This window comes from Belonocnema kinseyi, chromosome 6 (genome assembly GCF_010883055.1).
Source record: "Belonocnema kinseyi isolate 2016_QV_RU_SX_M_011 chromosome 6, B_treatae_v1, whole genome shotgun sequence".
Lineage (NCBI taxonomy): Eukaryota > Metazoa > Arthropoda > Insecta > Hymenoptera > Cynipidae > Belonocnema > Belonocnema kinseyi.
The window spans coordinates 38,943,127-38,967,788 of record NC_046662.1 but is presented as its reverse complement, the minus strand read 5'-3'; the positions used below and the strand labels follow the sequence as shown (position 1 = coordinate 38,967,788).

The following is a 24,662-nucleotide window of genomic DNA, read 5'->3' as shown; positions in this document are numbered from 1 at the left end:
TTAGGAGAATTAAAAATATTTTTTTTATTCAATTCATGTTTTTTCGTAAAAATGTCATTTCTTGATTAAAAATGCTACTGTTAGCAAAAAATGCATCTTTTTTTGTTATTTTTTTTTTTTTTTGAAAATTCAAAAATCTTTTTAAAAGGTCATCTTCTTTTGGTAAAGAATTCAACTTTTCAGTTGGGAATTTATTTTTTTTTCAAAATTTACGAAATTTAAATGAGACCAAAATCCAAATTAAAAATCTCATTTAACGTCCAATAATGAAATTGATGCAAAATCCTGTTAAGCAAAACAAGAATCCAACGACCAAATTTGGACCACAACGAATAAACGAAGACCAAAAAAAAAACCTATTGTAATTTTAGTTACTGTACGAGTACCGAAATGTTGATTACAATAGGGTTTTTTTGTTTTTCGTTTATTCGTTGTGGTCCAAATTTGGTCGTTGGATTCTTGTTTTGCTCAACAGGATTTTGCATTATTTTTTTTCTTTAAAATTATTGTTATTTTGTTGAAAATTTTACAATGTTTTTAAAAAGTCACCTTTTTCCGTTAAAAATTGATCTGTTTTGGTTGAGGATTCAACTTTTTTAAATTTAAATTTTCTTCTTTTTTGTATGAATTTAACTGTTTTTAATTAAAAATAAATTATTTAATTATTTTCAATTAATTTTTTTCTTTCTTGGTGGAAAAATCTTTTTTGGTTCGAAATTGTTCCTCTGTTGGTAGACATTTCAACAATTTCGTTAAAACGTATTCATTTTTGGTATTTTTTATTTAGAATAAAAATATTTTTGGATTTACATTTTTCGTTGATTATTCATATTTTTGGTTGAAAATCTAAATACTTGGTTAAAATATGAATTACTTCCTTACAATATAATATTTTTGGTCGAAGATTAATAATTTCATTTCAAAATTAATTTTTTTTAGTGAGAGTGTAACTATTTTCTTGAACATTCACTTTTTTGTTTGTTGGAAATTCAATTATTTAGTTAAAAATTCTTATATTTTGTCAAAAATGGAATATTTCAACTTCAAAAATTAAGAATTTCAAGCTCTTTAATGTAAATTTAATATTACTATCTACAATAGTTTTATTCAAAATAATTTATTCCCATCTTTTCGTGAAAAATCTCTGGTCTTGATTGTTCTCTGTTCTATGTTTTTAAGGGATTTTTAAAATTCTAGAGGAAAAAAAGTCCCTTTCTATATATATAAAAATCTCGTGTCACGATGTTTGTCACCACTAAACTTCTAAATTACTTAACCGATCATTGATGAAATTTTGTATACTGCGTGTAATTTGGTCCAACTTAAAGGATAGAATACTTTTTATCTCATTTAATTGCCTCAATAATTTTTTATTGCTAATTAAATGTTTTCACGTTATCTAGGTTGGGTAAGCAGCCAATAGATGGCGCCAAGTTTAGTATAATATAATATCCACGTGTATAACTGAGCCACACCAAGTCACCAACGCCTGACTAGGGCTTCTAGTTGTATATAATTTTCATTCAAGTTTTTAAATTTAAATACATTTTATGTCTACTCACATTCTTCGCAAACAAAGTCACGTTTTCGATCACAGCTGGATTCTATAAAATTTATATGGCCCCCTAAATGTCTGTCCAAAAGAAGACATCCTTCATTTTTTTGAGACCGTCCAGAACGCCAAGGTGGAAATCCATTTTCAGCTATGGAATTTAAAATTGCACCTGTCGCCATCCAAATCCACTGTCCATATGAAAAATGGGCTCCAATCCAAACAGTTTCGAAATCTATTCAGAAAATCGAGAATTTTTTAAGTAATCTTTCGTATATTTTCCTTGAGAAACTTCCGGTAAAAATATACCTGGTCGAGTTTTAGTCATACTGTTCGTAAGAATTTCAATAACATTTAAGTTTTTTATAATAGCTAATCGCGCTCCCTGTTTTCGACAAAAAGTTGCTGCTTCATCCCAAGTTACTTTTCCATGATAAAGAGTGTAAGTGCTTCTATGAATTTGAATCCATTTAGAAGGCACTGGAGATTTCAAAGAATCTTCTGATTCTAAAATTTAAAATAAAATTATTAATTACATGTATACATTATTCTGAAAGTCTTATTTTTAATAGTAAATACTTTTTTCGCAGATAAATGGTCTTAGCAATCGACAATCGAGATCAACAAAGTTGGGGTAAGAGTGCGATTTTCTGTCCATTCCTAAACATTCTTTTGTTGGTCGTGTTGGTTCTCTACTCCAAGGTGGATAGTTGTCGACGTCTGGTTCGATTGAAAGAATATTTTTTCGCCAGGCTGTTTCCTGGTTGTCGATCCAAGTCCAAATTGCATCTAGCCTTCTAGCTCCTAACCAAATGTCTTCGGTTGCTGTAAGAATTTACTCAAATTTTAAAACGACGATCTCTTAGTTTTATTGAACTAGAAAACAAACAAGCGCGCATTTATTTTTTGTTTTAACACAATTTAAAAACTATAATAACAAATTAGTATTATTGACTTTAGATCAACATTGTTTTTTACAATATTAATTTCTAGTTAAATTTTTTTTCCACATTTTGCAATAAAAATAGTGATTACAAATTTAAAATAGTTTTTTCAGTTATCTGAATTTTCGAAAAGCTTGAAGATTAAAATAAGATTAAAAACCTTGTTATTTTTGAAGTTTTTAAGAAAAAAAATTCACATTTATGTCAAACTCGAACATAGCCGCACCGCGGGTATGAGTGAGAGGAGCTGCAAGGGGATATGGGTTGTATATATAACTACGTCATGATCTTGCTGTAGTTCACTCGAAGCGCAAAGTATGCACGTAGCGAATAAGCACGCTGGCACGCTCGCCTCAAGCAGCGGTGGGATTCCGATGTCTGAAGCAATTGAAGCCGATAAGACTTATCGCGAAGTAGTATCTCGAAGTTAGAGGAGCAATATTAATGAAATATAGCAGTGAATATCAATTCATTTTAATCATAAATGTTATACTAGGGTTCCAAATTAATTGTTTACTATTGGCAATCGTTAAACTGTGATATGCCTAGAACAACTAGAAGAACTAGAAATAATAGGTACGCTTTTAAAGAAGCATTTTAATTTGTGCATGCCAGTGTTTTAACGATTTTTTTGTGGAGCTCAAAGTATTTATTGGATAATAAAAGTCATTATGGGAATCAGAGGGTTTTAGATGGGATTGACATATTATGCAGTGACAAAGCACATTTTTTGAAAGAAATATTTTTCTAAAAAATTAATTATTGTACTATTTATTATAATTCTTTTAAGATTATAAAGTTAAATGGATACATATTTAGGCAAAAATGAACTCAAAGTAAATTTTTATTAATTTATACATGAAATATTTATTTATTTAAAAATCTGATATAAAAGTTAGGTTAGCATTCGCATTTAAATTCCAATCGTCTATTATTCGTATTCTTTGCATAATCTGGATAAAATTTGTCCCTATATACATTAATTGAAGTTTATTCTGGCTTGCCTTACAATACATTCAAACTTACATAAAATAGTGAAATAATTGTTTTTTTTAAACATATTTGACAAATTTGTGGTTTTTTACTGTTTAAGATGAAAATTTTATCTAAAACTATTTTTTTTTTGAGATTTGTTTTTCGTATTTAATTATTGTGTTATACTTGACAAAACAATCTTAAAAACACTTTTGTGCAAAAAATAAAATGCATCTGTAAAATTGTACCTGCTCTTTCTAGTTCCATTTTCAGCACTAGATGGCGAAATGGTAGACACCATTCCCAATAAGATTGTTAATCTTTAATTGAAATTGAAATTAATTCTGAATTGGTGGCGCTGTCATAGCTACCCAACAGGCTCTATGATTCAACTAAGAAAACAAAGAAGAAGAAGTATTAAATAGACAGGAGAAGAGAGAGAGAGAGAGAGAGAGAGAGTATGATCGTTTCGAAACGAAAAGTAGAACTGTCATTGGAATACAATCGAATCATCTCTGTCTATCTCACATGGTAGAAAGAGAGGTCCGAACGACTTTAAGCAACGGAGTCCCACTGTTGTTGACGTGAGAATGGTGAAAACTTTGTTTTTCGTGGGAAGTTAATCTCATATTTATAAAAGTAAGTGATTTCCTGTTAAATAACGTCTTCGTAACCTTGTCTTCGTATTAGAAAACAAAATTTTCAAAATATTTTTACAACGCAGTAAAATCTACCGAAAATGGTTCATACTCTCCTGACTGTTTACGTTCGGAGTGGAGCTATATCCGGTTTGCTTATGATAGGTACACTGTCAGCCCAAAAAAACCGGTACTATCTCCATGTTCGACAGCATTTTCATATTTTTACAATTGTGTTAGTGAAGAAAATATTGTTTTTTCATATATCTACTCAAAACTTTACAAAATTTCTTTGGCCTCTGCAAATTATTAACAAAAGTTTGTGAGCTGAAACTTTCTACTTTTTAAAGTATATAAAAATTGTTAATTAAAATATTAAAAATATAGCGTTGATTTTTTATTGAGTTTATGAAAATAATATTTTTCTTAATGAAGCGAACATCGCAAATTTATCCACATTTTCAAAAATTGGCCTTTTTATATTTTTAAGGCAATATGATATATTTTTTTGATTTGATTTTGGTTCTACGAACCTATATTCGAATCTGCTAATGCTTCAGCAACTCCATTTGCTTTTTCAATATCATTCAAAATTGCTAATTTTGCATCATAACTTGTACAAAGGATACGAGCTTCTTCCCAAGTCACTCGTTGAGAAAAAAGAAGATATTGCTTGCCATGAAAAGAAAAATATTCAACAATCGGTTGCTGGTCTTCCTTACCTAAGATATTTTTAAATTAACAAATAACCAAAACGCCTCTTATTCATTAATATAATAATTTTTTGCTTATACTTACATAAGCCTGTTGAAAGTCCATTTTGAGCCCACTGAAATTCAAAAGCTAAAAAAAGTGAAATTACCACTCTTGATTTTTTCGTTAATTATCATTTAATCTAAAGTCCAACTTACTCTTCTAAATCTCTGGCCATATATTTTTAACTTACCGTCGCTTAAGATCAGATTAATCGCACTTAGATATAATAAAATCGAAATTTTCGACATTTTGTAATATTTAAAGTCTAAATGAATGAAATATTTATCGGATTAAAAAAAAGTTCGAAATACAAATTTTTTACTTTTAATCTATTTTTCTCTAAAAAAATCAAAATAGTGCAAATGTAGAAAGATTCTCTACTGGTTGAAAATGACTGATCGAAATTTCTTTAGACGTGGGTTACCTATTCGCAAAAAGTTTACAAACACCGTGATTCATGAAGCCATTCTTGATTTTAATGGCCTCATAATTCGTAATCGAGCGACTGAACGATTAATCGATTTCTCATGAACTTAATCTCGCTGTACATATTTCATTTTTTTAATTTATTCCAGTGCGTCGGCCTGTAGCTTAGAGTTTTATTTTCAAATTCCGGATTCATTAATTAGCCTATAAATTGGGTGAAATGGAATAATGAAAACTGGAGATTAGGAATTCTTTAAAGTACACGAATATATGGGAATGTTTTGGTTTAGTTGGAAAAGATTAAATTTTTCTTGGTTTTAATGTCCATATTTGTTAGGGAGGTTTGTTAGTTAGGGAAAGTTAGGGTTTAAAAAAAAAATTGAAAATTCAAGGAAATTTTTGTAAGGAGAACTTTAAGTAACTATCAAGAATAAGAATCTGGGCTTCCCCAAATTGAATATTAGTCATTTTTTTCTCCAGACACTTTTCAGTCACGTTTTAAGATGAAGTCACTATTGCCACTCTTTTAAATAAAAATATAACTTTAGTTACTTCTCTTTCAATAAATTAACCCATCGGTTAACCACTATTGAATTTAGGTCTACACCTATTTCTGAATTTCCTCAAAATCTTTTGAATTCCTGTGGGTATTAAATTTTTGATAGATTTTAATCAATTAAAGGGATTTCAACAAATTTAGGGTCTTTTAAAAGATCCCAAGGAATTTTAAAGAGCTTTAAAAAGTTTTAAGGGAATTTAAAAGATTTGAAATATTTTAGGGTATTTCAAAAGATTCCAATGATTTTTGAATAAGTGTAAATAATTTTAAGCGATTCCAAAGATTTTACGTTTTCTGAAGAGACTTCAAGGAATTTTTGATAGATTTCAATAATTTAAAGAGATTTCAAACCATTTCAAGCACTGTGTATATTTCATATATAAAGATTTCAAGGAATTTTTAATAGATTTTAATTAATTGAAGGAATTTCAAAGATTTTAGTTTTTCTAAAACCGATTTCAAGGAATCTTCAAGAGCTTTGAAAAGTTCCAAGGGATTTCAAAATATTTAAAATATTTTAGGGTATGTAAAAAAATTTCAATGCAATTAAAAAAGATTTAAACAATTTAGAGGGATTTGAACGATTTTAGGTTATTTCAAGTGACTCCCAGGAATTTGTAATAGATTCTAATCATTTTAAGGGATTTCAATCCTTTCAAAGTTTTTAGGATATTTACAAATATTCCAAGGAATTTTTAATAGATTGCAATAATTTGAAGGGGTTTCAAACAATTTAAAAGATTTTGGGGTATTTTTAAATCAAATGAATTTTCAATAGATTTCACCAATTTGAAGGGATTTCAAACAATCTATAAGATTTTAGGTTATTTAAAAAGATTCTTAGGAATTTTAAGAGCTTGAAAACGTTTTAAGGAGTAGGGTTTAAAACGATTTGAAATATTTTAGGGTATTTTAAAAATATCCACGGAATTTCAAAATTTTTAAAATAATTTAAAAGCATTTGAAAGATTTTAGGTTATTTAAAAAGATTCCAAGGAATTTTGAATAGATTTTAATAATTTGAAGTGATATCAAGACATTTTAAAGATTTTAGGGTATTCAAAAATATTCCAAGAAATTTGTAGTAGATATCAATAATTTGAAAGGATTTCATAATATTTAACAGATTTTTAGGTATTTTTTGAAAATTCGAAGGAATTTTTAATATATTTTAATGATTTGAAAGGATTTCAAACCACTTAAAAGATTTTAGGTTATTACAAAAATTCAAAGAAATTTTTTATACATTTCTATATTCTAAAGGGATTTTATACAATTTCAAACGTTTTAGGGTATTTTTAAAAATTCAATGCAATTTTTAATAGATTTCTGTAATTGGATGGGATTTCTAAGGATCCAAATATTGTACGAAATTTTAAATGACTCTAAGGAATTTCTAATCAAATTCAATAATTTGAAGGGATTTTAAACAATTAAATTTTTTTTGTGTATTTAAAAATATGCTAAGGGATTTTTAATGGATTTCAATAATTTTAAGAAATTTAAAACCCTTTAGGGTATTTAAGAAAATTCCAAGGAATTTTTAATGCATTTCAATAATCTGAAGGGATTTTATACAACTTCAAAGGTTTTAGGGTATTTTGAAAAATTCAAAGCGATTTTGAATAGATTTCTACAATTTAATAGAATTTTAAGGGATTGGAAATATTTTAGGGAATTTTAAATCACTCCAAGAAGTTTTTAATAGTGTTCAATAGTTTGAAGAGATTTCAAAGATTTGAGGTTTTTCATTTAAAAAGTTCAAGGGAATTCAAAAGATTTGAAATTCCAAAAGATTTTAGGTTATTTAAAAAGATCCCAAGGAATTTTCAGTAGATTTCAATAATTTGAAGGGATATCAAACCATTTGAAAGATTTTAGGGTATTTAAAAATATTCAAAGAAATTTTTTAGTGGATATCAATAATTTGAAGGGATTTCAAATTACTTAACAGGTTTAAGGTATTTTTTTTTAATTCGAAGGAATTTTTAATATATTTCAATAATTGGAAAGGATTTCAAACCATTTAAAAGATTTTGGGGTATTTTAAAAAATTATAATGAATTTTTAATATATTTCATCAAGTTGAAGTGATTTCAAACCATCTTTAAGATTTTAGATTGTTTCAAAAGACAGCATGGAATTTTAAATAGTTTTTAAGGGTTTAAACCATTTAATTAAATGATTTTTTGGTGTTTTTAAAAATTAATGTGAAATTTTAATAGCTTTAATAATTTTAAGGTGTTTCGAAACATTTCAAAGATTTTAGTTTTTTCTTAATTCCAAGGATTTTTTAAGAGCTTTAAAAAGTGTTTCAAGAGATTTTAAAGAATTTTAAATATTTTCGCGTATCTTAAAATATTCCGAGGCATTTTCAAGAGTTTTGAAAATTCGCAAGGAATTTTTCAGGATTTAAATGATTTTAAGGAACTTAAAAAATCTTCTTGTGGTATTTTAATAAATTGTTCAGGATTTCAGGAAACATCAGATTTCGTGTAATTTCATAAGATATAAATTTTAAATGGATTTTAAACAATTTATGCACAAGAAGGGAAGAATTTCGTAGGAATTTCAATATTTTCAAATATTTGAAGGTATAACCAAAGATTTGAAAGAATTTTGGGATATTTTAAAAGATTCCAAGAAATTTTCAATTGATTTCAATAATTTGAAGGGATTTTAAACAATTTCAAAGATTTTAGGATACTATTCGAAATTTCAAAGAATTTTCAAGAGATTTTAACATTTCCAAGGGAATTTAAAGGATTTTAAATATTTTAGGGCATTTACATTTTTTAAAGGAATTAACGAGAGCTTTAAAAAATGAAAAGGCATTTCAAAAGATTTCAGATCATTAGTAATATTTTCGGGCACTTTAAATGATTCTAATGAAATTACAACAAAATTCTAAATTTTTAAGAAATGTCCTTGGATTTTAATGATTTAAAGGTATTTAAATCAGTTTTCTCGGGATTTCCTAGAATATTTTTAAATATTTAAAAGTATCAACAGAGATTTTAAAGAAATGAAAAGATTTTAAAATACTTAAAAAATTTCCAAAGAATTTTCAAGAGATGCGGAAAGTTTCATTAGATTTTAAAAGATTTCATAGAATTTTGAAAATTTTAGGTTTCTTTTTTAAATTCTAAGTAATTTCAAACAATTGTAAAGTTTAAAAAAAATATTTTAGGGTTTTTAGAAGAATCCAATTTTTTTTTGATTGATTTCAATAATTTGAAGGGGTTTGAAAGAATTTGAAAAATCTAAGGGTTATTTAAAATATTTCCAGGAAATTTGAAGGGATTACAAATATTCAAGGTATTTCCAACGATTTTATGGGATTAAAAAATTGTTCAGTTGGTATGTTAATAATTGGATTTTTGTAATTACCTGAAATTTCTTTAACTTACTCAATCCTACTCAATTCTATCAAATTCTGTTGAATTTTCATGAACTTTTTTGGAAAATTCGCATTGGATTTTTTTAACCTTGGACGTTCGTCACTTTTGGTCACTTTTTCAGTTTAAATGGGTCACTTTTTGAAGGAAATGAAGCTGTGGCTATCCTGACAATAAGGCATTATTAAAAATGTATAAATTTAAACATAAAATTGTTTTATTTCACTTATAAAATATCTTATAATTATTTTATTATAATATCTTCTGGTAACTAATTAAAAATCTACTTTTAAATAAATATGCTTTTTCTCTAATTTAATTTAATTGATAGTAGACTTTTGTTCAGTGAATCGAAGCGATTACATGATCCAAGGCAATATCTCCGATGATAGGTGAAAAAAGAGCAGTTCCTAATTCTCGAGTACAACATGTCGTAAGAATTGGAAGAACCAACATAATTTGAATAAGCCTATGTCCTTGATCTCCTCGATTTTGAATATGTTGCATTAATATTTCCGATGCTGAATTTCTTGCTCTTGATAATGAATCTAAACCTCGGGATGATACCGATAATTCTAAAAATAACAAAACAATATTTATTGATTATTTTCAAGCTTTTCTAAATATTAACAGGCCTCACAGGCCGGCCCCTGTGGTAAAAGGTGGGATCCAATGAAAAAAAAATTGACCTTGAAATGACATTGAAGGACATTGCCAAGGTCACTACTGAATAAGGCTTGGTAAAGTTAATAACTTTCCTCCTTACAAAAAATGGGAAAACCTTCTATTACTATTATATGCAGACCTTGTTTAAGTTTAAATGAACTTAGGCGGACCTTCAAGGTTTTTTCAAGCTTAACTTTCTACAGAATAGATACCCCCTTTTTACACCAGCAATCGATAGAGCTGTATAATTTACGTTCGAATAGGTACTCAGCTCATAGGTCCAATTTGACCTTGACCCAGATGTATGCATACCTTGTTTAAGATTAAATGACCTTAGAATGGTATTCTAGGTTATAATGTACCTATGACCTGGGTACATATCTGAATGTAAAATTTCCCGTTCTATCGATTTCCGATGTAAAAAAGGTTTACATTTTTGTAAGTTGCCCTTGAAATGCCCTTCAAGGTTATTGTCAAGGTCACTACTGAATAATCCTTATTAAAGTTGGTAACATTGCTCGTTACAAAAAAGTTAAAACCTTCTATTCCCAGAGATATGCAGACCTTGTTCAAGTTTAAATGACCTTAGAGTGACCTTCAAGGTTCTTTCGAGGTCAACTTTTAAAAAATGCAACCTCCTTTGTTTACATCGGCATCGATAGAGCTGTAAATTTTACGTTCGAATATGTTCTCAGGTCATAGGTCCAATTGGACCTTGACCCAAAGGTATTCAGACGTTGTTCAAGATTAAATGACCTTAGAGTGACGTTCAAGGTTATGATGTACTTATGAACTGGGTACGTATTTGAACGTAAAATTTCCCGCTCTATCGATTGCCGATGTAAAAAAAGAAGGTTGCATTTTTTTAAAAAGTTGACTTCGAAAAGACATTGAAGGTCATTGACTTGAATTGCTTAAAAATTTTTTATGGTATTTTTAAAGATTCAGAGAAATTTTTAACAGATTTCAACAATTTAAAGGGGTTTTTAAGTTTTAAGGCTATTTTTCAAACTTCTAAGGCATTTTAAATTTATCAATTAATTTTAATAAATTTTCCAGGATTTCAGGAAATGTTTTCATAGAATTTCACGGGATTTTACAATATTTTAGTAGATTTTTAGTGAAGTTTTTAATAAATTTTCTGATTTTTTTTGAATTACTTGAATTTTTCCAAATTTACATAATCCTGGTCAATTCAATCGTTTTTTGTTAATTTTTAATTGAACTTGAAAGGCTTTGAAAAATATTAGCATATTTTAATAGATTCCTAGGAATTATTAATTTTTGAAGAATTTAGAATTTTGGCAAAAATATTTTAGGCAATTCTAAAAGATTCCAAGGAGGTTTTAATTTATTTCAGTAATTTGAAGTGATTTGAAAGGGTTTGAAATATTTTAGGGTAAATAATTTCCTATAATTTCGGACGCAATGGAATGATTTTATAGGGCCTAGAAGCTTCTACAATATTTAAAAATATTTCACGGGATTTCATAACGTTTCCGAGGATTTCAATAATTTGAAGAGTTTTTTTTAATGCTCTGAAGGCATTATAATAAGTTTTCCAGGATTTCAGGAAATATCGCCAAATTTCAAAGAATCTCACGGAATTCAATAATATTTTAGTGGATATTAAAGAATTTATTGAAGAGAATTGAGATATTTCGTTTGTGGAATTCATCCTGAATTCCAATAAATTGATTTAATTTAATAGATTTTTTTACTTTTCAAAAGTATTTATTTAATCCTGAGAATTAATTGATAAAATGAATAAATGATCAAAGGATTTGAAACATTTTTAGGGATTTCAAGAAGATATTCAAATATTCAAATTATTAATTTATTTTAATATTTTTTTATTCCTCAAATAAAACCCATGAATATATTATTTTTATTATTAGATTTCACAATTATATTCATTTCTATAAATAATAATTTATATTTTTTTAATCATAAAAATTTGTTAAATAATAAAATTGTTGACTTTTAGAAGTTTGGAAGAAATAGTAATATTACCAATTTGTTTAGGAATTTTTTTAGAATTAGACAAGATTTTCAATATTACAGATGTGACAGAAGAGAATCTAGAAGATTAAAATAAAATTATTACAGGACTTTACAAAATATGAGGAAAAAGTCCAGTAAATTTAGAAGATATTTAGGACTTCTAGAATTTTTGAAGAAATACAACATATTTTATGCATTTTTGGAAATACTTCCAAGTTTCAAAGCGTTTTAAATCTATTGAACACCTCTTAAATTCTTTAAAATATTTTTATTTTACTCGGATTTTTTCTAAAATTTTTTAAAATGATTTAAAGCATAAAAAAATTGTTTTAAACTCTTTCAAATTTTTATAAGATTTTTAGACAAAATCATTTTAATAAAAATCTGCATTTCTTACAAACTTCTACAGTTAAAAATTCTTGTTCAATCTCTTCAAATCTTTTATATATTTTTGGAATTTAATCGATTGTTTATTTATTTTCAATATTATCAAAGTGAAACATATTTCTTTAAAATCTTATAACCTTTTCCGAAATTTAAGAACTTTTTTTTAAAATGTTTTAAAATCATTTTTAAATTACTTTTAAAGTATATCTCTTAAAATTACTCAAATTTATTTTAGAATTATATACGATGGAAAAATTTTTCTTCAAAATCTTTAACAATCTTTTTTAAAATTTTAGGAAATGTTGGATTCTAAGAAATTTCCAAGAGCTATAAACAATTTCGAGAAATTTTCACGGGTCTTATTAACTTTAAGGAATTTTGATTTTTTTATTGGATTTCAAAGAATTTATTCACAAAAATTGAAAGATATCGTAGGGTTTTAAATATTTGAAGAGCTCATAAAATATTAATTTCAATTAATTTGGAATTTGCCCCGAATTCTTATTAATTTATTCTGAATTTTTTTCATTTCTTTTTTGAATATTTAAAATTGTTCCCATTCTTTTGTAAGAAATTAGAAGACATTTGAAGATTTTAAGAGATTAGATTTTTTGAATTTACATAGAATTTTTTGTAATTCTCTTGATTTTTTTAATTGGCATATTTGGATTTTTCTAAATTTACTCCATTCTTGTGATCCTAATACTTTTAACCTCATCTTAAATTCATAGGAATTTCATAAAATTCTTTTAAATTCCCTTCAATTTTTTTAGGCTCATTTTAAAGTTACTGAATTTAGGGAAATTTCTTAATATTTTAAAATTCTTTTCAATTTATTTGAATTTTTTAATTCACCTTGAATTTGTATGAATTTCATCGAATTCTGATCGTTTATCTGAGATTGATCTAAATTAATTTCAATTTCACGAAAATCAACGGACTTTTTTTGTTATTTAAAATTTTTTTGCCAATTCATTTTAATTCAAAAAGTCCATAAATTACCCTTTATTCCCTATATTTCATCCCATAGGGACTGTGAGGCCTCAATTTATTCAAATCATCTTTAATATCTCAGCATTCCTATTTTTTTAACAAGAAATTCGTAAAGAAAAACTTACCGGGACGACAGAGGGAAAATGTTTCCAAAACCGAAAATTCGATTTCGTCAAGTTGTAATTTCAAAATCAAATTTCGAGCTGTTGTTAAAGCGGTAAGGAGTGTTTTCCCAGCTATAGAATTTTTTATTAATATTTCTATAAAGTGCATCGGAAAAGTGGCTGCATGAAGAATAAAAATTGCAGCCCATCCTTGTCGAAGAATTGAATTTTGCTCCTCAATGCTGAGAGTAGAAAAATTACTGTGTTGTCGAGATCTTCTAATTGTTGTTAGAAAAATCTGGGCTGCGACTTCGTATTGAATTGCCTCTCCTATTATAAATAGAAAAAACTAATTTAATTGAGAAGTTCTATTTGTGGATAATTATTTAATTATTATATTATTTCTTGTACAATAATTATAATTGTTAATTACCCGGGGGAAAAAATCTTGGTACGGTGCTGTGGTTTAGTAGAGGAGGTAGAAAGAAGTTCGAACTTCTCATTTCGTAGGCAGGTTTCGTTTGATGGCTGACATTTTTCGTTGGTTCAAAATTTAGTGATGTTACTTGTCCCTCGAAAGAATCGAAATTTGTGTTTGGATTGCAGCTTTTCGTTTTTCCGGAAAATCGGACTCGAGAGGAAGACGTTCTGTTTCTTTTGCGTGGACCTCTTTCTTCTTGAACAGCTAAATTTGAGGATACAATTTTTGAAACTGGTTTTTAAATTCGATTCAAAAGTTTCAAACTACTCTCGCCTCGGAAGGGCCCTACTGCGCGAGTACTCAGTCAGGATAGTGCGCAATATTACGCATTACAATTGGAAATGGTTCAGGTGGCCCGGACTCTTTACGTTTCGAGTTTCCCGATTTAGCATCAAGGCTATCTGTAGGCAACTCCCATCACTGTTAATAAATCGAGGTTCTGGTGTATTATGAGAGCAGCGTGGCACTCGAACGGGAAACCTGGGATATGACAGGAAACTTTGCAAACAAAAATCTATCCAGTCACTTAGAATATAGCAAATTTCATGTCAGATGATATAACGTCATTTAAAATATGTTCGAATTAGAATTGTTTCTTTGATGATAAGTTTAATTGTCAAGTTTTTCAATCATGAGATCATTCATTTTACAATGCATAAATCTAAAATATTTTCTTCAAAAAATTTGCAGCTTGGCTCATTAATTTTAAGCTCACATTTTCAAACTAAATAATTTGAACATGAAGAAGCTCTTTTTTTATTTTATTCGTTTTTATTTAGTCGGATGAGATGATATTTTGATTTTTTTCTGATTTGGAAGAGGGACATTTTTAATTTTTAACATTGTTATTGAGTTGGACAGCAGAATATTTTGTGTTTAATTTTTTTTTCAGATTGAATTGAATATTTTATTTTTATTCTTTTTTCTGAATTGGACAAGATTATTATTTTCTTAATTTCAAACTTTTTTGGGTTGGAAGGAAGGAAAATACCCATTTTTTGTTTTTATTATTTTTTTTTAGTTGAAAGGGATGAAATTTTGGTTATTAATGCTTTCTTTCTGAATTGGAAACGGTCAATTTTTTATTTTTAACATTTTCATTGAATTTAACAAAAAAAATTTAATTTGCCATTTTCTTTGTGAATTAGAAGAAACCACTTTTTTCTTTGTCACATTTTTATTGACTTTACGAAGAGGATTTTTAATATTTTTTCTGTATTAATTGAGGCAAATTTTAAAAATTTTGATTGAGTTGGAAGGGATGAGATTTTGATTGATTTTTTTTTTCTTATTCGGAAGAGGTCATTTTTTCTCTTTTAAACATTTTTATTGAATATAAAAAAGGGTTTTTAATTTCCAATTTTTTCCTGAATTGGAAGAGGGAAACTTTTTATTGATAAGCTTTATATTGAGTCGGAAGGAAAAAAAAGTCTCTTTTGTTTTCATGTTGTTCATTGAGTTGGAAAAGACGAAACTCTGGTTGCTAGTTTTTTTCTGAATTATAGAAGTAGCCAAATTTTTATTTTTAAAGTATCTATTGAGGTAAAGGAAGGGATGATCAATTTTTAATTTTTGTTTGAAATGGAAGTGATTAATTTTTCTTTTCAACATTTTTATTAAATTTACGGATACATTGTTATTTCTCAACTTTTTTCTGAATTTGGAGGAAAAAAATTTTTTACTTTTAACATTTTTATTCTGTTGGAAGAGAGAAATTTCCGTTTATCAAATGATTCTGAATTCGAAGCGGAACATTTTTTTGTTTTTAAGATATTTTTTTCGATCTAGAAGGAAGGAAATTTTGGTTTTATTTTTTTTTCTTGATTGAAAAAGGCCCATTTTTAAAAAAATATTTAAGCTTTCTATAGAGGTCAAGGAAATTTTTTTTCTGACTTTTTTTTTTAGTTTTTGTAATATTTGTTTAGTTCAAAAGGATACATTCTGAGTGATTTTTTTCTGAATCGGAAGTGGCCATTTTTTTAAAAAACATTTTTATTGAGTTTAAGACAAGAATGGTAATTTTTTCTGAACTAGAAGTTACCAATTTTTTGCTTTTAGCATTTTTATTGAATTCAAGGACGTAATTTTTAATTTTCAACTTTTTTCTAAATTGGAGGAAAAATTTTCATTTTTAACATTTTTAATGAGTTCGCAGGGATGAAATACTAGCTTAATTTTTTTCGCATTTCAGAAAATTTCAGTTTTAAGTATTTTATCAATTTTTACGAATCAGAAAGAAAAATGTAGAATCTTAAAATGTGTTGAATTGAACTGATTTCTAATTTCTATTTTTTCTAGTTGTTGATAGTAATTTTCCTAAGACAGATTTTTATTTATAATGTTCGAGTATTTTATAAAAAATTTGGTAAAATTTATAGAGATTCAGAAATGATTCAACGATTTCATTTTATAAGTTCCCATTCCAAGTACTTGGCTCGGCTGTCAATTAAATTTGTTGACACTGTTGTTTGGTCAGACGTGTGACCGACACGCGGCGCTATTTACTTCTTGCTGAAACGGTTATCACCTGCTCGACCTCCACGGTCAATTTCAATTCCACCTTTAATTTTTCTATTACATTGTTTTAATACATTTCAAGTCTGCAGTCAATTAATAAAAAAGATTATTTAATGTTTAAAACGGTAATAAGTAATTCTTATATTAGTGCTATATTTACTTTGCTATAGGCAACCAAACATACTTTTTTGCATCTTCTAATTTAAAGAACAGGCCTCAGACTCACGTGACTATTCAAAGTTTTTGAAAATTTTTTTTAACGATGCAACTAGAGTTCAAGTTCCATATAATAACAGTTTCAAATTTGAATACTTAATATTGCGCAATATACTCGACGGAGTACTTGCGCACTGCGGCCCTTCCGGGGCGAGAGTCGAAACCGCCTCGTGCACTGCCCTCTGAGAAACTGCATGGGCCAGCAGTTCTATAAATTACAAAACCGGAACGGCGTTTATGGGACCTGAAGTATAATGTTCGACTGTTTTAAAAAATGGCACCAATGCTATTTTCTGAAATTGCTCGCTAATTTTTATGCATATTTCCTGGGAATGTTTTCGAATACACACAAAAATAAATCAATTTTTTATTTAATTTTATTTTTTAAATTATATTTAGAGCTGGTGCAATCCCCATGAAGTTTAACACGTATTTCCCATCAGAAAAAAAGACGTTTTTGTCAATTTTATTCAGAATTTTCAATATTAGCTAAATAGAGTTGAAACTCAACACTTATCTCTGCAATCAGCCATTAGATATAAATAAAATATTACTTTTAAAATATCAGCCCGATAAATCTGTTTTATAGGATCCCAAAAAAACCTCATAATGCAATACAACTTTATACTGATAATTATATTCTTACATGAATTGTTAAAACAATTAATTATTGTTATCAGCAATTTTCTCTCAGAAAAGAGTTAGAAAGTCGCGGTTTAATAAAAAATGTAATTGATTGAGGTTAAAAAAATTACTTGTTTAAACAATTGATTATCATTTTTAATAATAATCAACTTGAATAATGTCAGAAAGTTGTGGTTTTTTCTGAAAGTTTTAACTTTTTACCCACTTTTTACTGAGTAAAGTAATAAATCTCTGAAACTTTTTTTTCACTTTTAACTTAGAGCGGTAATAAGCAAGTTAAAAACATGCTTATTTAAACAATTGCTCATTGTTTATAACTATGTTTTCTTAGAGTAATACTAGAAAGTTGTTTTTTTCAAAAGTGGAAAAAAATTTAAAAGTTCAAAAAAACCGAAACTTTTTTTACATTTAGCTGAGAGAAAATAGTTATAAACAATAACGAACTGCCTAAACTATATTTTTTAACTTGCAATATGAATTACTTTATCAAGTAAAAAGTGTGTAATCGGTTTAAAATTTAAGAAAAAGCCGCAAATATCTAGCACAAACAAAGAAGAGTTATAAACAATAATAATTAATTTTAATAATTATTTTTGCTTAACTGAATTAATTACTAACTCCCTTTAAGCGAAAAGTATACAAATAGTTGAAAATTTCAACAACAAAATGAAAGATTTTTGTGTGGATTCTCACACAATCCGGGCGATATGCATACAATTTCAACAACAAAATTATTGCATTTTTAGACCACCCTACTGGTTACCGTCGGAAAAATGTAAGTATCAAAAGATTTGAAGACTGAAAATTTCAAAAGATTTTAAAGGATTTCCTATAATCGGTACCCTCCAAAACTAATGAGACAGGGCCACCTGAGTCGTTTACAATTCGAATGCATTATATTGCGCAATATACTCGACTGAGTACTTGCGCACTGCGGCCCTTCTAATGCGAAAGTCGAAACCGTCTCTCGCCCTGCCCCTTGAGAAACTGCGGGGGTCAGCAGTTCTAGGAATTATAAAACCGGATCGGCTTCTATGGGACCTGGAGTATATTCACTATAGCCCATTTAAATTCGACTATTTGAATTTGATTTGAGTTTTCTAAAATTTTCTATTTACTTCGTTTTCTGTATATATTTGTGACATTAATATAATCAATTATTCTATTTTGATAACAAATTTTTTTTTTTAAAGTCCAAGAGTACGAAAAATTTAAGATATATAATGTAACATTTTATTTAATAAAGAAAAAAAGAACATTATTTCAATTTAAATTTGACATAAACACAAGTAATATTATTGTTAAATAACAGTAAAAATGATTTTTTTTTTACAATAATTACAAAATGAACTATTTTTATGGTTTCAATGGATTATTTACATTTAAATAATAATGTTAAAAACCAACATTTAGCTATATTTTCAAGACAAATGACCTTATAGAAAGGAAAACATAATTCAAGAATTTTCCTTCCAATATTACTATTTGATTGAATTTTCATAATTTTCGCTAATCATGAATATTGACATTTTTTATTTGAAAATTTATTTGTTTCTTTAAAATTGAACTATTTTGTTTAAAAATTCTAGGTATTTTTCTCACTCAAAATTCAACTATTTCATATTCGGTTAAACATTGATCTTCTTCAATTTAAAATTCAACTTTTTGCTTAAAAACTTCTGTATTTTGTTGAAACTTTGTCTTTTGTGATAGAATATTAATCTTCGTGGTGACTAATTTATATTTTATTTGGAAATTCATGTGTTAAAATTGAAAATTAAACTATTCGATTTTTTGTTAAAAATTGGTATTTTTTAATAGAAAATTCATCTATTTTGTTAAAAATTTGTCTCTTTTTGAAAGAAAATAAACATTTTTTAAAAATCAACTATTTGTTTGAAAATTTCTTTCAAAATTTAAAATATTTCGTGGAACATTCATGTATTTTGTTAAATATTATTCTTTTTTGTCAGAAAATTAATCCGTTTGGATGAAAATTCATTTCTTTGGTGGAAAATTAGATTTATTTATCATTGAAAATTATAATTTTCAACTAAAAATGTAACTGTTACGCTTTTTATTAAAAAAATTGTTATAGTTTAAAATTTAATTATTTCTATGAAAAATTATTTTATTTGTCTAAAAGCTTCTTTCTCCAACTTTAAATTAAACTATTCGAAAACCTGCTTTTCGAGAAAACCGCATCTAAAGTCGCAGAGTGCCTCCAGCACACGTGCTCTATTTTTTGTTCAAACAAAAAATGTACTCACTTCCGGGACATAAATGTAATGTAAACAGATAGAACATAGATTGAAGTATGACTTCCCATCGAATTCACAAAATCGATACTTTCGACATTTGTTAAAAAAACGCGATAACACAATATTTCAAATGCACATTAAAATATTTCAAATTTATTTAATTATTTTAAACAAAAAAAGCCTTTTATAGTACATAAAAGATGACTTTTGAACAAACTACTTACACTTTCAACGAAATTAAATTAATTCTAAAAAAAAGTCTAATAGTTGATATTTCAGCCGAACAAGATGAAATTTCATCTAGAAAGAATAAATTTCAAAATAAAAAAAAATCTTCAACAAATAAAGATTATTTAGTCATGAAAGAAAAATAAGTTCACCTAAATTGTTGAACCTTCAAGCCAAAAGAATAATTTTTGTACAAAAATTAAATTTTCAGCTAGAAAATATGATTGATCAGAAAAAAATTTATTTTCAAAAAGTCGTTAAATTCTTTACCAAAGAGATCTATATTTGACTAAAAATATTAATTATTAATAAAAAAATGATGTCTTAAGAAAATGATTCAAACAAAATAGTTGAATCCAAAAGCAACGAAGATTAATTTTCAATGAAGCACTTGCATTTTTATCCAAAAGAAAGTTGACTTTTTAAATCAAAAATAAATTTCCAAAAAAAACGAACATTGAATTTTCATCTGAATAAGATTTTAGTTTGACTTTTGAACAGTCAAATATGAGTTTTAAAAAAAGAATTAAATTTTTATTTCTGATACTGGAATTATGAACCCCAAAAGACGATTTTTTAACAAAATATTAGAATTTTTAACCAAAAAGGATGACTTTTTTTAACAATTTTAATTTACAATCAAATAGTTGCATTTCCATCAAAGGAAAATTAAATGTCTACTAAAACAGACGAATTTTAAATTTAGAAAGGCAAACTTTTACAAAGTTTACATATTTTCGCGGAAAAAAATTTTTTAACTTACTTTTCAACACAAAAATATGAATTGTCAACAAAATACTTGAATTTTTAACCAAAAAGGAGAACTTTTGAACAAAATTTTTTAATTTTAAATAAAACAGTTGCATTCTTATTTAGGAAAGTTGAAATCTCTACTAAAACAGCTGAATGTCACTTCTACTGAAATGGATGAATTTTTTAAATAAAAAGATAGATTAAAAAAATATATTTGAATTTTCACCTAAAAAGATTTCAGTTGACTTTTTAATGCTAAAATAAGAATTTTAAACAAAAAGTCAACTTTTAACCTAAAAAGACGGATTTCAACAAAACAGTTGAAATTTCAACCAAAAAAAGATGAATTTTTAACAAAATCGTTGAATAAAAATATAAAAACTTAATCTTTAGGAGGAATCTTAAACTTGCAACATTTTTACCTAGAATCTTTTATAAACTGAATCAAATAATTTAAAATTAGAATTGAAAATTTTCAAATTAATTGTTCTTGACAGTTATTTAAACTATTTGAAGTTATAGAAATTCGCTAACTTTTGCCAAATTTGTTTTAAATCCGTGACTTTCCCCTGACCAATAAAATTCCTGGACTATTTTTTAAAAACTGTTGTTATTTGTTTCATTTGCAAATCTCCTAAAATTACGTTCATGAATGAAAGTCCCCCCCCCCCGTAATTTAATTACGGTCTCTTAATGAAAACAAGTATTTCTAGTATTGTTCCTGGGTATGGTAGAATACTCTATTCTCGATAATGATAATTTATCATCATTATACTTGAAATTAATAATTTAATTAAGTGAATAATAGTTTAAACAATCATTATTTTACAAAAATCATAAATGCTAAAATTTTTGACATTGTTTTTATTTATGATATTCCATGAGATTGATACTCAATGCCAAATAAAAAGGCCTTAAATATTTATCAATAGTAAAGAAGGAATTCTTTGCATTAGTAAATAGTGCTTCTTAAATAGCCTTAAACTTTAATTATAACGCATAAACATTGCACAGAAATTTTTCATTTAGGTAAAAAGTATGAATAATGAAAAGGCAATACTTTTTCCCGTGTTAAAAATTTGTTTCTTTTGCAATAATTAATTAATTAGTTTCATTGAAAATTCACCAGGTTTTAAGGAATCGTTATGGCATTAAACTAATTTAAAGGGATTCATAGGATTTCAAAATAAACTTAAAAGTTCAATATGATTATAAGGAGTTGCTTCAGATTTAAAGAGATTTAAAAAAAATTGGAGAATTTTTTTATGGATTTTAGACACATGGGAAAGAAATCGGTTAAGATGGTTCGGACATGTTAAGAAAATGCCAAATGAACGACTAACGAAACAAGTGTATCAAGGTAAAGTAAATGGCAGCGTGCCCAGAGGTAGACCGCGGAAAGAATGTTTAGGATGTGTGAATGAGACCCTAGTTAGAAGACACATAAGAAGCCCCAGAAACACGAGACTCTGCTTGAAAAAATGCATGGACATAAAAGAAGCTAGAGAAGTATGCCAGGACAGGAAAGTACGGCGGCAAATAGTTAATAAAAAGAGTGTCAGTAGAGTGAATGACGCCTGAGCAGTGTTGCGGAACGAACGTGTTATTTACTTAAATAGCACGAGAATTCTGAATCAATCTGAAAAATCTCTATCCCTTCCACACACTACTCCTTTCCCCTACCGAGTGAGTCACGCCTACCATGAAAGGGAAATGGCTTAATGGTGTCGCGGTAGGGCTTGAGCTCTCCTCTCATGATTTTGACGGCAATGTTGGAGGTAGCATTGCTACTGACAGGGTTTCCCATGCCAAATAGGCTGATAACAAAGAGGAGAGGGACTAAGTAGAACACCAAAACCCATCAATGAAAAATGGAGAATATATTAATAATAATAATAAATAATAAATAATAAATAATAAATAATAAATAATAAATAATAAAAAAATAATAATAATAGCTCTAAGAAAGCATCCAGAGGTGACTGTTGTCACCTCCAAAGCTCGTGGCCGCTTGTAATTGTATACCTACAACATCGTCGCAGGTGGTTTCAACCATCGTATTAAATTATTTGAATTAAGTTATAACATTCTAATCTCATCAGTCACTTGACTTAGTCCATGGCTATGATGTATCACCGGGTTTACCCGAGTAAAAGTTTAATAAAAAATATAATAATAATAATAAAGGAAAAAGGATACAATTTAAGAACAAAATTTGCTGCAAAGTATCCTAATATACAAAAAGTCGTACTAAGAGATCTTATAGCTAAGGTGAAAGACATCAGCATTAATCTACATGTTACAGAAGACCGAGCAATGGAGATTAAACAACAGGTTGATTTGGCGTGGAAAAATGACGGCAATGAACATCAGTTAGAGAAAGCCGCGACACACGGTCAAGAAGGAGCAATTGATGTTCTTCCTCAACCTATTGATTATCCAACACCACCACATCCTCCAGAGGTGGATGACCTTATACAACCAGAGGAAGAAGCAGAGGTTCAGCAACCAAAAAGCGACGAAAATGGACATACCATATGAACAGAGATGTTATGCGCCTTTATTTTTTGGCAGAGAAATGTGGGGAAAGTGTGAGGAGAGAACATCATAGACTCTTTTTACTTAAATACCCAGAGGCAGCCACAAAAATAAATGAGCAGAATCTAGCAGATCAAAAACGCTTAATATCTGTAAACAGACTGCTTTCGGCTGTTGAAATAGCTGCTATCAAAATGGAAGTGGAACGGCAGCTTCCTATTGATGAGCTCGCCTTGGAAGATGTGGATAATGAAGACTTGATTGATGCTGAAGGCATAGGTGCTAGGGATAATGAACATCATGCACCGAATCTACTAGAACCACATCCGGATACTCCTAACGAATTTTGATCATGCTTTACTAGAGTTTAGATATGTGGAACCAACACTGAGGCATTCTCTGCCCAAAATGAACATTACAAATCATCTGCGTACACTTATAGCACATCTTGACAGTGAGGTTTCACCTACGTATTTCAACGTAGCACGAAATGCGTTAGAGGTGCAAACTCTTGTATACTGTGCAGCTGTAGCAACCGTTAGAACGTTGAGCCGAAAAACTAGGCCTGCAAATGCAGTTTTTGTTCCAGCAAGGGATCGAGATCTACCATGGAAGATCAGGTTGGATATGGATGTCAGCAAAGTAAGGTGCAAATTGGGTCGATTAACTCAATATAAAAAAGGAAAGAGAACCAGAAAGTTGATGAACCATGTTAAAAAATCATCCACCCTCGGCACATCGAGACAGTAACACCAGCAATATTGGATGAAATTTTAGACTCTCAACGACAGAGACTCGATGTTCTTACTGCCAGACTGCGTCGATACAAGAAGAGTAATGCACGAAGGCAACAAAACCAAAACTTTCAGACAGATGAAAGAAGGTTCTATCGTGCACTGAGAGTAAAGCCAAATAACCACCAAGGCGCCGAAGTCCCTCAATTGAAAGATATGACTAACTACTGGTCGGGCGTTTGTGGAAACATGATCAGATGCAATTTGGACACTGCGTGGTTCAAACTGGAGGAAGCAAGGGCAAGAAATAGCCCAGAAATGCATCTGACAAACATCACGGCTTTGGATGTTTCAGTTGTCTTGAAGAGGGCAAGTAATTGGAAAGCTCCAGGTCCGGACATGGTGCACAACTTCTGGTACAAGTACCTGACGAACGTGCATCTTGCGTTAGCAAGGTGTTTCCAGAAAATCATTGAGCACCCAGATTTGATGCCAAGTTTTATGCTCCAAGGTACTACGTATATGATCTCATTGTGACTAGAATGACATTCTTACAGAAGAACAAAAAGGATGTTGTAAAAACTCACGTGGCTGTAAAGATCTAGTCACTATAGACGCTGTTGCCATGACTCAAGCTCGTAAGCATCAAAGGAACTTACTCATGGCATACATTGACTACAAGCAAGCGTTTCCTTCCGTTCCACATGACTATTTGCTTGAAGTCTTAAAACTTTGCAAAATATGTCCACGCATGATTGACTTTCTAAGCCATGCAATGAGGCTCCGGGGTACAAGAATCAAGTATTTTGATCATGGACAACCAAGGATAACTGGATCAATACGCTTTACGACGGGTATATTTCAAGGAGACTCCTTCAGCGCACTAT

At 28.4% G+C, this 24,662-nt stretch overlaps 2 protein-coding genes across 3 annotated transcripts in view; both read right to left on the bottom strand.

The window, feature by feature from the left end:
* LOC117174919 overlaps positions 1 to 5,174 on the bottom strand; it is a 36,000-nt gene extending 30,826 nt beyond the window's left edge. The window contains exons 1-6 of one of the 2 annotated variants that reach the window (XM_033364375.1): positions 5,056 to 5,174; positions 4,908 to 4,952; positions 4,643 to 4,831; positions 2,132 to 2,377; positions 1,862 to 2,059; positions 1,563 to 1,787 (exon numbers count right to left, since the gene is read on the bottom strand). In XM_033364375.1, coding sequence (XP_033220266.1) covers positions 1,563 to 1,787; positions 1,862 to 2,059; positions 2,132 to 2,377; positions 4,643 to 4,831; positions 4,908 to 4,952; positions 5,056 to 5,113 — 961 coding nt within the window. In that variant the 5' untranslated portion in view covers positions 5,114 to 5,174. Of the gene's footprint in view, positions 1 to 1,562; positions 1,788 to 1,861; positions 2,060 to 2,131; positions 2,378 to 4,642; positions 4,832 to 4,907; positions 4,953 to 5,020 lie in introns of both variants that reach the window. The other variant, XM_033364374.1, reaches the window with a different exon arrangement.
* A 4,416-nt stretch (positions 5,175 to 9,590) lies between these two features.
* LOC117175340 (nuclear receptor subfamily 2 group E member 1) overlaps positions 9,591 to 24,662 on the bottom strand; it is a gene marked incomplete at its 5' end in the record, with an annotated part of 22,933 nt that continues 7,861 nt past the window's right edge. Inside the window, 3 exons of the mRNA XM_033365048.1 lie at positions 9,591 to 9,823; positions 13,424 to 13,732; positions 13,836 to 14,087. Coding sequence (XP_033220939.1) covers positions 9,591 to 9,823; positions 13,424 to 13,732; positions 13,836 to 14,087 — 794 coding nt within the window. The remainder of the gene's footprint in view (positions 9,824 to 13,423; positions 13,733 to 13,835; positions 14,088 to 24,662) is intronic.